Source organism: Corvus hawaiiensis, chromosome 18 (assembly GCF_020740725.1).
Source record: "Corvus hawaiiensis isolate bCorHaw1 chromosome 18, bCorHaw1.pri.cur, whole genome shotgun sequence".
NCBI classification, from domain to species: Eukaryota; Metazoa; Chordata; class Aves; order Passeriformes; family Corvidae; genus Corvus; species Corvus hawaiiensis.
This window is the reverse complement of record NC_063230.1, coordinates 5,515,533-5,530,136: the sequence shown is the minus strand read 5'-3', so window position 1 is coordinate 5,530,136 and position 14,604 is coordinate 5,515,533. Positions and strand designations below refer to the sequence as shown.

The following is a 14,604-nucleotide window of genomic DNA, read 5'->3' as shown; positions in this document are numbered from 1 at the left end:
GATGTGAAGACAGAAAATCCTGGATGATTACAAGACAAAGCCCCAGCACTGAACTTTGAGCTGAACATAGAAAGCAGTATTTTCTTTTGGCAATTGCTCTCTTTTACTCACAAATTCTGTATTGCTGTGGAGTTACAACAAAACATCAGGTCACTTCATTTTCTGCATTTTACTTATTTACATGTAGGAAAATTTAATAACCATCTCTTACATCTTATCTTACATATTCACACAATCAGGTACACCTTGGAAGGGGGAGGGGCAGGCTGCTGCCAGGCACATCAGATGCCAATGGTACCGATCATTTCCAATGACTGGAAGCTGATACCATCACACTGTGCTGAATCCAACTGCCCTTGAAAACCATTTGCACTCTCCCTCTTTTATCTCTGCTCTAACTTAAGTTTTGGCAACCAATGACTGTAGATACTTGAAACCAAGCTGAGGTCAGGTGATAGATCCTGGCAAGCCAAGAGCTCAAATTCTTCTCTTCCAAGCACTTAATCAAATTCTGTTGAATATCAACAGCAATATTGCTCAGGTCCTCTTGGAGCCTCAATATGAATCCAACAGAGAGACTCTTCACTTCTACTTCCTTGCCACAAGGTAAAGCTTCTAGCTGTCTCCCTAAGAGATACAACCCTATTCACGGAGCACTAGCATGCATCTTGTCCAGACAATCAGTCCAGAACATAACAAGCCGGCTGTCTTTGTTCCAGCAAAAGTCTGTGAAGTCTTTCAGCAACCGGTCTGCGAACTTCTCATCGCCAGTGGCACTGGAGCGCCAGGTTTTGGTCAGCATGGTGTTGTAGGCCCAGTTGTAGCCAATGCGCTCCTCACAGAACATGTTCTGGTTGGTGGAGCTGGTGGAGTTGCGCCGGCGCCGCTGCTGCCCACTAGAAAACTTCCGCTTGGAATATGGCAGCTGCAAAAACACTGTCCCTGCAGGAAAGAGACAGCACTTTAATCTGAGGCAGACCTAAGTCCCTACTACTGGTAGCTGACTCCTTAAATTCTGAAAAGGAAACTGGCCTGAGTTTCATTTAATTGCCTTTTAGCATGAGAAAATGGGATACACTTTTCCCTCTTGGCTCTTATGTGCTACTTCTTCCTGTATGTTACAACACTGGGAGGGATTGCATTTCGTCTGCCTTTCTCTTACAAGCACAGAATGAAGCAAAGATATTTGGTCCATCTTGCTAACTTACCATGAATTTCCATTCTCTTCTGCAATTTTCCAAATGCTGTCTTCCCGTCATTGTTTTCATGTCTCAGCAAATGGACCCTAAATGCTTGATCTGTCTCCCACACAGTGTGCATGGGTAGAGATGCATCTACCACAGACCTTAAGCACAAGAACAGAGCGCTAACTTCTCCCAACACCTTTTCCTCCTTCTAGCTTCTGGGTACCCATTTATTTACATTGACCTTGGAATAAGCTTTGCCTTATTTTTTAAAATTTCCTTCTAGAAAGAAAAGTTTCAGAGCCATTGTAAAGCAAGATTTCAAACCAACACCATTTATTAGCAGCAACACTTCGTGCTTTTCATACTGCCCCCTCCGGTTTTCTGGTTTGTGTTGTCTGACACACCTACTTCTCATCTGGTTAGGGACAGAACAGCACCAGCATCACTAGCACGAAACACAAAACACATGTAAAATGGTTCTCTTGTTTGTAATAACCTCCTCCTTGCCACAGTGCCTCCCAAATATTGCTCACCTGTGACATGGATATACTGGGGCTTGTTCTCTGCTGGGAAGTTGAATGCAGAGGCTGAATATTTATCCTGTACAAATCCAAATCTGAAGAAATAGAGACAAGGGGAATTAAAAAAGCAAAGAAAACAGAAAGATAAAACGAGCAAGTCCAGGTAGGATTCCTTAGCCAAAGGCAGGGGCACCAGAGGAAATCCGTCCACTATCCCTTTCTTACGGCCTGAAGGCAAAAGGAAAAGGGATGAAGAGAGCTGAGCCTCTCCAAATATTCTCTGCCCCTGCCAGACACAGCGTGAAAGCCTGTCACCCCACACTGTTCCCTGTCCTGACTCGAGCTGGAAACAAGGGCAGCAACTCCAAGCAGTCTCTGACAAAATGGGGTGGCTGCACCCGAGGGAGGGAAGAGCAGTAGTCACGACAGAATTCCCTGGGTATGTTTCAAGCTGCAACATTAGTTTTTTCATGATGGGCAACGCTCCATGCAGAACTTCAAGCAGCTTACCTGGCAGTTCTCTGCTGTTTGTAGGATACTTGTTCTTCTCCTGCTTTCTAAACTAATTAAAGCTGATTTCCAAGCTAAAGTCCATTACAAAAGGCAGCCCTCTCTGTTATGAAAAAAAGCCTGGCAGCACCATCATGAAAGAAACTGGCAGCTCAATCACTCAAAGGGATAAGGCTAGATAGTATCCAAAGTTTCCAACAATTCCTTCTTAAACTGGGCCCAACCTCCTCTGTACAGGTCCCACCCCAGTCTCCTGCCTATTATCAATCGTAGGGTGTCATCCAGTTCAAGAGTGTGCTAAATACACAAGAAGGAAATAACTGCCCCTTCTCAGGAAGAATCTATTCACACTCTTTCTGCTTCTAACTTAGAATAATGGGCATTTTCCAAAGGCAAGGCTCTCCTTAGGAGGAGAGTATGGTTCCTAAGGAGTGACGGGCTGAAACACTACACAGCTGCACTTTGCAGCCACAGAACCACCTCCAGTCATGCAGGCTGTATTTTAGTCTAACAGTCTGTAAGCAGACTTCAGAGAGGCAGACAGCACAGAACCCAAGTGACTCAGGAGTGACTGATCAGCACAGGCCTTCATCCCACATTATCCAGGGAGACAGGAACTGTTTGGTCACTCCACTCCACTGCAGACATACCTGTGTGCTATTGCTTCCTGGAGCAGATGCATTCGGTCCCAGTATGTTTCTGGTTCAAAGCCTGAAACAAACAAAAAGGTAACAATTATCTAATAAAGCTTTATTACCTTCCTTTTCAAGACTTCAGTTTTTCTCAGGAGGCTTCTGTGCACTCTTTTTTTTTCCCTAGCCATTTCTTTCAGTCACATTTTTTCCTGTCAGCTGTCTCTTAGAGATGTGTCTTGTACACTCCAGTAGCAGACTCATCCCTGAATTTATTATTTGTGTCTCTTGAGATGAAGGAGAGGAACATAAAGGGGGTGTGGGAGAGGGCAAGGAAGAAGAGTGGGCTGCTGAGTATCACAAGAGTGCTCTGAAAATACTTAATTCAGTCAGTGGGGCTATGGTGACCTCACAGCATATGGATTTGTCACATTCATTTTACAGTTACACCTGGACACTGAGTCAATGGTTAATGAAAATACCATATTTACTATTTTAAAACAGAGCCTTTTGCTAATTGTCCCTTCTCATGACGCAATTTTGCCCTTCTCTTCATGGGGACAGTTCTCCAATCTTTGGGCTTCCACCTGAGATTTACCACAACTCACTGGAAAGGGCAAGGTCACATTGCAGAAAAGGAGATTGCAGTTTCTCGTGCTTAATCTCATGTGCAAACACTGTAACCATTAAAGTAACCATGGCAACAACAAAAAAAGGATGGCAGTGGTGAAAGCCCAGTCTTAGGGAGGGGGAAAATAAACAAATGGAGGATACAAATGCAGAGCAGCTGTGGGTCTATGAGCAAAACAGACACAAGAGTCTATATCAAACACACCAGCTACTTGCTATGGGTTCTTGTAAGGGTGTGCAGGTTAAGGATCACAGGTGAGACCACCTTTCCTGTGTGTTAGTGCTTCCGGCTGCCCACCCCACCCCACACACAATCAGCCTGCCAGCACAGCTTCCCTCCAGCACCTCCTTCCCGAGGAGGCTGCTGACCTGTAAAAACAGCTCCTTCAGTCCCCTAAAGCTGGCTTGTAAATGAGCTTCTTTATACCAGCTACATACCAGCAGTGACCTGTTTGCACAAAGTATCAAAGTGCATTTCTTACCATCAAACAAATGCTCACTCCCCTCCTTCAGCAAGCAGCTCACATTGAGTGGGATGAACAACTGAGCTCGAAGTGGGTCCCCGTACAAGTAACTGGGCAAAGCAAAGGGGCCTTCCAGGACTGGGACCAGCAGGAACCCACAGGAGGTGGCTTTCCGATGCCAACCCTGAACCTGAGAAGAAATTCAAACAATGAATCATAGCACATATGCCAACTGACGAAGGGCACTTACGTGCCTAAGAGCAACTCATTCCCCAAGAATAGATCAGACATGCTCAATTCTCCAAAGGCTCAGCTTGCTCTGCATGGCAAGCACACCAACGTCCTTGCAAGCAAAGCAGTACAAGCACAAGACATCAGGATTTCCTTTTCTGAAGTGCCCCATCAATCAGAAAGCACTTTAAAATAGGACATTTTTCAGGAACTGATTCAGCCTACTTATCACCAGTGGCTTCTGCTTTACTGGAACAGTGCAATCGATTTTAAATAAAAGCCAAACCAACTACCTAGTGCTGTCCGGCTGGGTGGGGTAAAACCTGGTGTTAAATAATTTGAGTTTTACAGAAGCTACACCAGGGAAAACCAAAAATCTAAAAATCAAATCTAAAAAATTAATCTAAAAATTAAAAAGTGAGATGTTTTCAATTCAAAAATGTCTTCAGTAAGTTGGAAAAAACCCTAAAACATTGCTGAACAGGAAGAACACATTGCCTGGAAAAGCTCTGTTATGAAAGCAATTCCACTGAGATTTAAAGTTTTAAGGTTTGGGGATAGAAGGAATGTAATGAGAAACAGATTTTTTTCCAAAGACCTGGCTCAGGGCTTAAAATTTGCCTAAGGGGGACTTAAATTTATCACCTTGACCTGTACTGATCTCTGCATTCTGTGCATAAAACCCACTAAAAGCAGAACACTCTCCTGCAGACAGAATGACTATAGATGGTGTGATAAATGCTGACCAGATGCAGCAACACTAACAACCACCAGGAAAATTACTTATGGAAATAAGGGCAGATGCAAGCCACTGTCTCTCTCCCTAATACTTCCTAATACAATGTCCCCAGTTGTCCAAGGGATACAGAGGCCAGACAGGCATTTCTGTGGCTGTCCAGAACACCAGGATCTCACCATCTCAAAAAGAACAGCTGCAGTCACTGCCATCCAGTGTAACTTGATTTCAAAGGCAGCATTGAGGGAGAAATTGCCATGGTAATAACAACTGCACCACTCCAGCCGGTCCGTGCGGTTGTTCACATCCACGTCCAGCGTCACCGTGCGCTGCTCGGGCACTGTGGCAGCTGTGCAGCCAAGGGACAGGGGTGTTTAGAAGAGGCATTAAAGAGAAGATGGGAGACAGGATGAAGAGAACAGAAGAACCAAGATAAGCCATTTGAAATTAATTTGTTCTCCCATTCCTCCCCAGATATTTTTGGGCTAGCAGAATAGTCCCAGAATGCCGCTCATCCAGGTCACAAAAGACAAAAATCCTGAAGTATTTCTCATGTCAGGGGTATGTGCTACAGAATCACCTCCCCAAGCAGTCAAAAGACATTTCAGCTGCAATAAGGAGAGAGAACCAAGAGTCCAGCAGTTAATCAACAGGCAACTGGTGCCATAATTAAGCATGGCTAGATAACACCAGCTTCTTCACGCCCAAAACATTCCAAATATTTCTATATGCCTCCACCAGAAATCACAACAGGGTGCTGTTACACAGGGCAGGAGCATTCCAGGACTTTCCACAGCTAAAGGACATTAGAAGTTAAACTTCCTGTTTCTTTAATCCCGTATCAATATCCCACATTACCGCATCGTTAAAAGTGCACATCCAACACTTTCCGTAAAAGCACGAAGAGTCAGCCAAGACATGCAGCAGCATTCTGACCACTGCAATACCTCCTAGTGCTTTGCAATAAGTGCTGGGATAGTGCCCAAGATCCAGCTCCCTTTGTGCCCCACACCCCAGCATCCTGGTGACAGAAACCCTCCCAGGTATCAGGCAAGAGAGGAAGAGAAGCACAGCAGTGGAAGTGACCTGGCTGGTGTCACACAGAGGACTGCAAGGCCAGGGACAGAACCCAGATCTCCTGACTTGGAGACCAAAGTCCTGCTATGAAACACATCATCACTTTCAACTTTTCTTTAGACAAATACATAATTTAACATTTCTGTAATGTTAAAAATTGACATAAAACAATGGGCTGCAAGGCTTCTATGGGAAAACTGCCTTTTTTATTATTGCATGCATGAGGCATGGGTGTTGTTATTTCTTGCTGACGTAAATGTGCAACCCTTTATAGGGTCAGCTTTTAACTCATCTTATAATTTGATGGCTTGATGGTTTTTAAAAAAAAAATTTAAATCTTTCCTCGAGGTAGATGGAAAGTTCCCACCTTCACTTCTAATGCAAGTTAGCTGGAGGCATTTTCAAGGTTGTAAGGAAATCCTTTATATGCTATTACTGCAGCGCAGAACATGAAAAAAAAAAAACCACAACAAAAATGAAAGAACATCACCCAGTTTTGTTTCATAAATAAGACACATTTTTGTCTTTGGGAGATTTGTCATCTGCAGTTTCTGAGTTGATCTGGTAGTCAGACAGACCAACACGTGTTGTTGAAAAAGAGCTTCTTTTTCTGGCTCTTTTGGGATATTGTGAATACAATGTTTGTGGTCAGGAGGTTACGGTGCCAAATTTGTAACAAAGTGTGTTGGAAAACAGCATCCTGGAAGCTGTGAAACCAAAGCAGCTCAGTCAGGTAGGTGTCGGTCATTAGCCAAGAGGTCAGTAATAACACGACAGCCCAGTGTGCCCAAACTAGAACACTGTGAAGAATGAGCTCCCTGAGACTGTTCCTTTTCCCAGAGAGTGCAGACTCCCTGCTAGGGCTGGACTGTCTCTCTCTACCTTGTCTGCAGCTACAGCTTGCAGGCAAAGCCAGAGGAACACAGTCCAACCAGGTGAGCTAATCAAAAATACATTAAACACTGAAGAGAAATGTCCACGTGTCTGAATTCAGAAGCTTCTGATTAAAACCAACTTGTTTTAATAGAATAAACTCTGGCTTCCATAGGTCAGACTTTAAGAGGACTCACCTGCTTCCCAATTGTCTTGTACTATTGAGTATTTAACTAATGATTTGCTGAACAAATCGGAGAGGAGCAGGCAGGTTATTCTCCAGTCACAGACTCCACTACATATATGACTACAATTGCTAGTGCATGCATTGCTATAAATCAAAGGGACAAGATTAGCTGTGTCACAGGTCAGACTTCCACTGGGAAGGGGGACAGTCACTGGGCAAGTGATTGGGGAATTGGGAGGGATAAAGATTTGAGAGATACATGGAGCTTGTTCCAGAGCTCCCAATACTTGCATGCAATTTTATGTCACAGCCTGACATTTAGGGAAGGTGGGGAGGGGAAGAAATAAAAACCACAACCAAATCAAGACCAAGAGAGGAACAAATGAAGTCACGTGGACCAGGGGTCATCTGGGTTTAGTAAAGCTCTTTGCCTCAGATGAACGGCTCAAGTTTTTTTTTTTTTGAATACTGTTTAGAAGAGGGACAGCACAGAAACATCATTTAAATCAGTTCCTTTGCAGGAAAAACCTTCCACACCCAACTTTTCTACAAGAAACTGTAATTCCTGGAAAATCCAGACTGCACGAGAGTCTGGAATCTGAAAGCATTTATCACTCATTCAAGGGCTGCAAATTAGTTAAAGAGTAAAATGGACATAATCCCAACTGAAAAGAAAAAGGAGAGCTACTCAGGTGTGTAATACTCCACATGCTGCAGGAATACACTGTTTTCCTGGCTGGTGTTAAATGCAAGGTGAGGGGGACACTGAGGCATACTTCTACTCACCCCCATGGGTGCAGGCCATCAGTCTTCTCACCTCACAACAGAGCACAGACAGAGGAACGTGAACTGGTTTTCTCAGGCTAAATATTGCCTAACAGATCAAACCACGAACAGGATCTGGCCCAAGTGCCTCCAGCCTCCACAATACTTTCATGCCAGCCTACGTTCAGGCTTCGGCTTTGGCCAGCCACTGAGCTAATGAGGTTGGATACCAGCCAAGGCAACAGATTTATCATGTGACAGGGAAAATAACCGGCATATGTTGGCTTCAGGGAATTAACCATTAGTTCAGACTTCCTATCCTTAATGTTTTCCCATTTCTGATGCTGTTCCGCTTCAAACAAGGCTCTCAGAAATACGCAAGTAGTACTGTGACTTCAGGTTTAAGAGATACTACACCAGCAGTAAGGCACTTCTCTTCAGAAGATCAAATATACACAACAGGAGAACAGCAAAATTTTTCATTTTATCCTTCATTGCTAGGCCTTTAACAGATGCATCTAAATAAACCTGAAGTTGCAGTTCCATAGCAATGATTTTTCTCTTAAACAAGGAAAGAGGAACAAAAGCAAGTGACTCAGGCTGGCCTAGAAATACAAGAAGCTGACAAAGCAACAGGGTCAGTCATGCAGCCAGTGTGTTTCACGGGCTGTTAGAGGCAGTCAGTGTTATTCTCCACACGTTAGAGAACATTAGATACTAATGGTATCCCGCCTAGCAGCAAGATCTTCCTACTGCTTCCATACCACAGGGATCATCTGCAGCTGGGCTTCACAGACTCACTAATGTACAGAGCCTGGTTCAGATTAGTTAAAAAGCCTCTAGCACATCACAGAAAACTTCTAACACATCTGAACCTCACTGTGGCTTTTGCCCCTAGGAAGCAATTAGACATGTAATTTTAAGAACAGTTTGGTTGCTTTGCTGTTCTCACAACTTATCCCTCGATACTCCTTACAAGTTGTGAAGAGTCTCTCTGCGCCTGCAAGGAGACAAAGTATCTTCCTCCCTAAATTCTAGAGGTTCAGGAAGAAGCAATATTTTAAGAAATATTTTTTATTGTATTCCAGTACTCTGAAGTAAAAGTTACCTGCCCAGCCAGTGAAACACACCTCCAGCATATGAGAATGAATCCACGTGCAAGACACTGTAAGGCCAGCATGAAATTTGCAGCTCTATTGCTGGTCCACGTGAGATCATACCCTTGGCTGGCTGCTCTTCCCCTTTCAAACTATTCCCTTGAACTTCCCCAGCTGTCACCTGTGCTGTGCATCTACCTAAGAGTGCAGCTGCCTGGCTCCGTCCTCCGAAACTGCGGCTAAAGGAACTGTGCCTACTTGCATAGGAGGCTGGGCGGCTGGGCAGCCAGGGCAGGAAGAACGCCGGGATTTCTGAGTGCAGGAGCTCTTCTGCCACAAAGGCCACCTCAAACCATTTCCTCTGGAAGGTGGAGAAGTCATCCATGGCAGCCGTGTGCCACATGGCAGGCTGCTGCAGCCCCACTGCACAAGGGAAAGGGCAATTCCAGTTAGAAACAAGTCCTCAAGACTCAGAGAGAAAAGTAGTTCTTGATGAAAAAGAGGCAGGATAAAAATTACTTTGTGTTTTCTGCAATTCTTTTTTTTTTTTTTTTTTAATTAAAAAGGCCAAATTTCTCAGACTCTCTTGAGATCAGTGTTTTTGGTTGCTCCCAAAATGCATTCCTGCTGCAGCACCCCTAAGAATCAGGAACAGCCTAGTAATTATGCAAAGGGAAAATCTTGTAATAACAATGCTGACCTCGGTCTGGTTCTTTGTCCACAACAATCTTGTAAAAATAAAAGCCATAAATAAAGGTTCGTAAAGCTTCTCCAGATGCATGGACAATAAGCTGCTCTTCTAGCATTTTCTGAACAAGAAAAGAGAGAACAGAGCAAACATGATAAAAAAGAAATCACACTTCCAGTTACATAAAAAGGTTTTTAGAGAACATCTTTTTCTTGACATCTTTTTGTCCAGGTATGTGCCTAACAAGAATACCAGCAAAGTTATCTCGATACTCAGTAAACGTAACAATTTCTATCTCCCTGAGAGATTGTGTTTGACCTTTCCACAGATGTCTGTCTTCCTCCCATACCCTGCTCTGGTTTTATAAATGGATTTATAGATGGTAAGAGTTTGGAAACATTCTAAGTTTTCTGTTAATTGATATGAGATCCCAGCAGAGTAATGAACTCCAGAACATTTCCAACTTTCTGCCCCTGACATAGTTCAATATAGAAAAATCCCTTGATGAATACAAGCAGTGTTCCTCCATAAAGTGTGTCTGCTTCAGCAACCATAACAGAAAGGTCATATGCTGGTTTTAGTACCACTTCATTAACTAATTACTAGAAAGGAAAACCAAATCACTGCCTAGTGCCTCAATTCCAATACAAGGCAGAGTACTCGGTAAGTACCAGCTAATTGGAGGCTATAAACAGAACCATCATCATGTAAGCAGAAAAAAATACATATTACTACTGAAGAATATGTTGCTGTTTTGTGATAGGGAATCCAAAAAATGCCATCATTACTTCATATTCTGTTGAGCACTGCTTTCAATATTCATCCATAAGAGGATTTTAATAAGTAACAGAAATTATTGCTACGCTTTGCTCTAAAACTTTGCATTCTTCACAGAGTGAGGCATTTCTGGCCCTCCACATGCCCCTGGATAGTTTCCTTACCTGCATTATGTCAATGGCCATGGCCTGGGTTTGCACCCCTTCCACATTATTCACCAGCCAGTGCACAACTTCTGCACTGATGAAGCAGTACGGGGAGAGCCCCTTCTGTTCAGAGAGCAGCTGGATCCCTGTGCTGAATCACAGCAAGTCACACGTGTTAACGCAGGCTGATTGAGAGCTCTTTTAAGTAACAAAGACAAAAATCACTGCTGGGTGAAAGAAAAAAAGCGGGGGGGAGGATAAAATACAGGACAAGAAATGCATAAGGCCCCTGGAGTGATGTATCATTGGCTTTTGGTAACAAGATGAAGAGTTGTCATTGACAGCACTTTAGTGACTTACTGGGAATTCTTGATTTGACAAGGTTCTGGGACTCTAATAATTGAAGTCTTTGCTCATACCTCAATTTCTATACAATTCCTTATTGGAGAGTCTGGAACTGAATCACAAAAGGAAGTTTAAAACTCTTCAACAGCTGACATGAGGCTCTCCTTTGAGTGACTCCACTTCTCATGTCCTCTTACAAAACATCTCATCAAATGTTAAGCACATTTATATTAAAAACTTACGTGGGGTGTTTCATGGCTTCAAGAATCTCTACCAAAGTGGAGGAGGAAGTCAGAGCACTTGTTGAACACTGCTGAGAGCTGGACAGTAAACGCAAGCACGTTCAAAAATCAAGGAAGCTGCCAGATTTGTTCAAATATGTACATTTAGGAAAACTGGTCTCTCTTCTCAAGAATGACTTTGCCACATTTATTTCCTTTTTCATTTCAAGAAGGACATCTAAAAGCATCAGATGTGCACTTCCCCCCTGAGGTCACCAGGACATTGCTATATGGACCCAATGCACACTGTGTCACATACAGCTGTACTCAGGAGCAACTGAGAGCAAACATTTTGAAGTTGGCTAATTTTTTTTTTTACTCTAATATACAACCACAGGAAACAGGTGCTAATAAAGTTTATTTTCAATATTGCTTCCTTCCCGGTGTCTCACTTCCAGGTTAGAACCTCTTGGATTTCATCAACCTACTTGATCCAAGTAGACCTGCAGGGCCCCCCCCCCTTGCCAAAACAGACTGAAGATGTCAATTCAAAGCCTGGTTTCCTACTAGCAGATTTCAGAAATGGTATTTCTTCATTTCTTCAGGAATGAAGCCCTTCTTGTGGTGGAGAAATCAGGCCTTGTGTTCATTTAATTCTGGAAAACTGGGTTGCAGGGCTTATTTTACTACCACTCTCTCTGCACATGGAAATGCTGCAGTACGGTCTTGTGACAAGTGCCTGCTCGTGCCGACAGGCACAGCACAGCCTGTTCTCAGGTTCCTGTTTAAGTGCCCATTCCCTGACACCAGAAAGGGGCTGTAACTGAACAGCTCTGCAGTACAGCACTGCTGTGCCTTTCCTACCTGCCCTCTGCAGCACCAGCTGTGTTGTATCCCAGGTCTGCAACATTCTGGGTGCTTCCCAGGGCCTGGGTGCTGCCCCTGTCAGGGACCTGCCCCATGGTTATCAACATGTTGCCATCTGAGGTTGCAGGAACTGATTGATCGATAGAGACCTGTGAGGAGTAAATACAGCAACATCTCTATGAAATGCATAATGTAATCCATTTCCCATCTTCTCCCCTCCCTACATGATCTGTGTCTCACCCCAAGTTAGTCAGCAACAAGCAATACTCTAAGGAAGCACAAGCATATGCAGAAGGGATAAATTCAGTCTTATTTTGTCATCACTACAGAGCTCCTGACAAACAACAAATTCAGACCCAAATAAAGACGAGGATCACCAACCTGGCAACAACTGTGTTGAGAGAACTACTGGCAAACCAGCAACACCAGTCCAAGCCTGACATTTTCAACCCAAGTGAATAATTATGATTATAGGCACACAATAGACAGAACAGGACACTTAATCACCATGGTAAGCATTTAGCAAATATAGTTTCAAGTCTAACTCTCAAAAATATGCAAATGTATCACATGAATTCAAGTTTCATAATGCTCAAAAAAATCAGCTCATCTTCCCTCCTTTCTCAGGGCAGTATGAGAAGGCTGGTTGGCACCCACCCACACCTGTCACCAAGACAACAGGAACACTTTCCTCCTGCAGGAACACTCACACTATTCTAATGGTAGACTGAATAGTTCACAAAATTAACATAAAATCATTTCAGAAAGAGCATGAATGCTGAAGGATTCAGCTAAGTACAGGCTGTAATTGCCATCTGTCATTAACACGTATGGTTTAGTAAAGGCACATTATATAAAAGCTGGAGAGGTGGGGGAGAGAACACGAATGGCAGAGTAACTCTAACTCAAGCTGGTGTAAATATGGGGGCTGCTCTGCAGTGATGAATCCACAGCACATACACAGCTAGAAATCACAAAGCTGGTAGCTTGACTTAGGTCTGAGAGCCAAGAGTCCTTTATTTATGCCATTTCTCACATCCCAAAAATCTCTAATGGCAGATGTCCCTTTTTGGGCAGCCAAAACCAGCAGATGCTCCAGGGTCAACTCTACAGTGCCCACAGCCAGCAAAAGCCACTCTCCCTCCTCAGGGCTCACTTCAACTGGCAGCATTTTCTATGGGCACACTGTATTACTGCTAATTCCTAACTGGTGTTAAGTGGACTAACAACTTCGGTCACAATGACTCTTTTAAACCAAGATGATACTAATATTCTCAGCCTCAGTTGTTTAGGAGTCCAAGTACACAATTTGATTTGGATATCTCCAGAGTCACCTGTCAATCAAATACCACAGAAGAAATTTAGCCAAGAATCAGACAAGTGAGCTGTTGCCATTTTGTTCAGTGAGGGAAGATGGAAAACAAGCACTTACTGAAAAACAAAAAGAGCAGCTTTAGTAGTTTACAACACAGTACTGCAAAGGACAGTGAGACAGGGCACATGAACATCCAAAATGCAGCACAAGCACTGAATGGTGGAAAAAAAATGATTGCATCTGCCCCTTTGTCCTGCCAATGCTGTGCATCCCACTCTCAATGAGAGCATGTGGAAACTAATACAGGTTCCCAGCATGGCAAGCTCAGGACACAAATGCTGTCCATCACCTCAATCCAAAAGCTAGAGATGACAACAACCCATTCAAAACTAACCTGTGAGTAGAAGGCTGAAGCTGTGCGTGGGCTGCGAACAAAATCCATAAAGAAGCCCCCATCCTGAAGGCATCAGAGGAAGTAGGCCCATTAATGGCAACAGCAACAGGAACAAGGAGTTGAAGAAAAGCAAATACAAGGTTGTGCAAGTATGAAATGACCAGAGATAAAGTATGAGGAGAATGCAAATCCCAGACCCAGAAGGTCAGATGCAGCAGAATGCACAGCATCAGGAATTACTCACACACATATCCTTACTTTCTCTCTCTGTAACAAGACATTGCTCTTCCTTGGCACAGATGCTTTCCCAAAATTTAAAACCCACATTGATCAGAAGCCAATTGAAACTGCAGCTTTCCCTCCATACTTCAAAGGAGAAAGTCTTGAGCTCTGAAGTATGGGGGCTTCCATCCCAAATAGAAAACTGAAATACAGAAACCACAGGTGTAATGACAAATATCCAAAGAAGGACAGGGGTTTTCTTCTAATCTGTTAGACATTCAAATGTTAAAGAGGGAGAGGCAAAGGAGCTCTTTTCAGGAAGTGCACTCTTCCTCTTAAATGCAGGTCTGGTACGGTGCAAAGGAAAGGGAAGAAAAACTCTTCACAAAGATCCTTCCAACACTGTGTTTAATACTTCATGCAAAATTAAAGAGATACTGCCTGTGCTATGTTCCTGCCTACTTACAAACCCCAGTGAATTTATCCCCAGCTGCTACTCAAAGACGCGTCAAGATTTTCTTATCATATAAGACAATGCAGTGGAAGTCATCTAGATTTTCATTCCTTATTTGCAATTCCTTATTCTGTTCCCTCAGCAAAATATTTTTGTCGTGGCTGCAGTTAAGATGCTGCTTACCTTGGTATGTACATATAAAACATTTTCTGGAAAGAATCAATGCCAGGGTTACGTGACTGGCAATTTACACATAGCAGAGGCA

General features: G+C 43.4%; 1 protein-coding gene across 14 annotated transcripts in view; it reads right to left on the bottom strand.

The window, feature by feature from the left end:
• Positions 1–154: 154 nt before the first annotated feature.
• DEPDC5 (DEP domain containing 5, GATOR1 subcomplex subunit) overlaps positions 155–14,604 on the bottom strand; it is a 41,152-nt gene continuing 26,702 nt past the window's right edge. For 6 of the 14 annotated variants that reach the window (XM_048322348.1, XM_048322351.1, XM_048322355.1 and 3 more), the window contains 11 exons: positions 13,664–13,726; positions 11,952–12,103; positions 11,109–11,186; positions 10,540–10,672; positions 9,611–9,719; positions 9,109–9,333; positions 5,091–5,260; positions 3,963–4,134; positions 2,869–2,929; positions 1,721–1,803; positions 155–942 (listed from right to left, as the gene is read on the bottom strand). In XM_048322348.1, the coding sequence (XP_048178305.1) occupies positions 647–942; positions 1,721–1,803; positions 2,869–2,929; positions 3,963–4,134; positions 5,091–5,260; positions 9,109–9,333; positions 9,611–9,719; positions 10,540–10,672; positions 11,109–11,186; positions 11,952–12,103; positions 13,664–13,726 (1,542 nt within the window). In that variant the 3' untranslated portion in view covers positions 155–646. Of the gene's footprint in view, positions 943–1,720; positions 1,804–2,868; positions 2,930–3,962; positions 4,135–5,090; positions 5,261–9,091; positions 9,334–9,610; positions 9,720–10,539; positions 10,673–11,108; positions 11,187–11,941; positions 12,104–13,663; positions 13,727–13,921; positions 14,088–14,604 lie in introns of those variants that run through there. The other 8 variants (XM_048322353.1, XM_048322356.1, XM_048322358.1 and 5 more) reach the window with 5 other exon arrangements.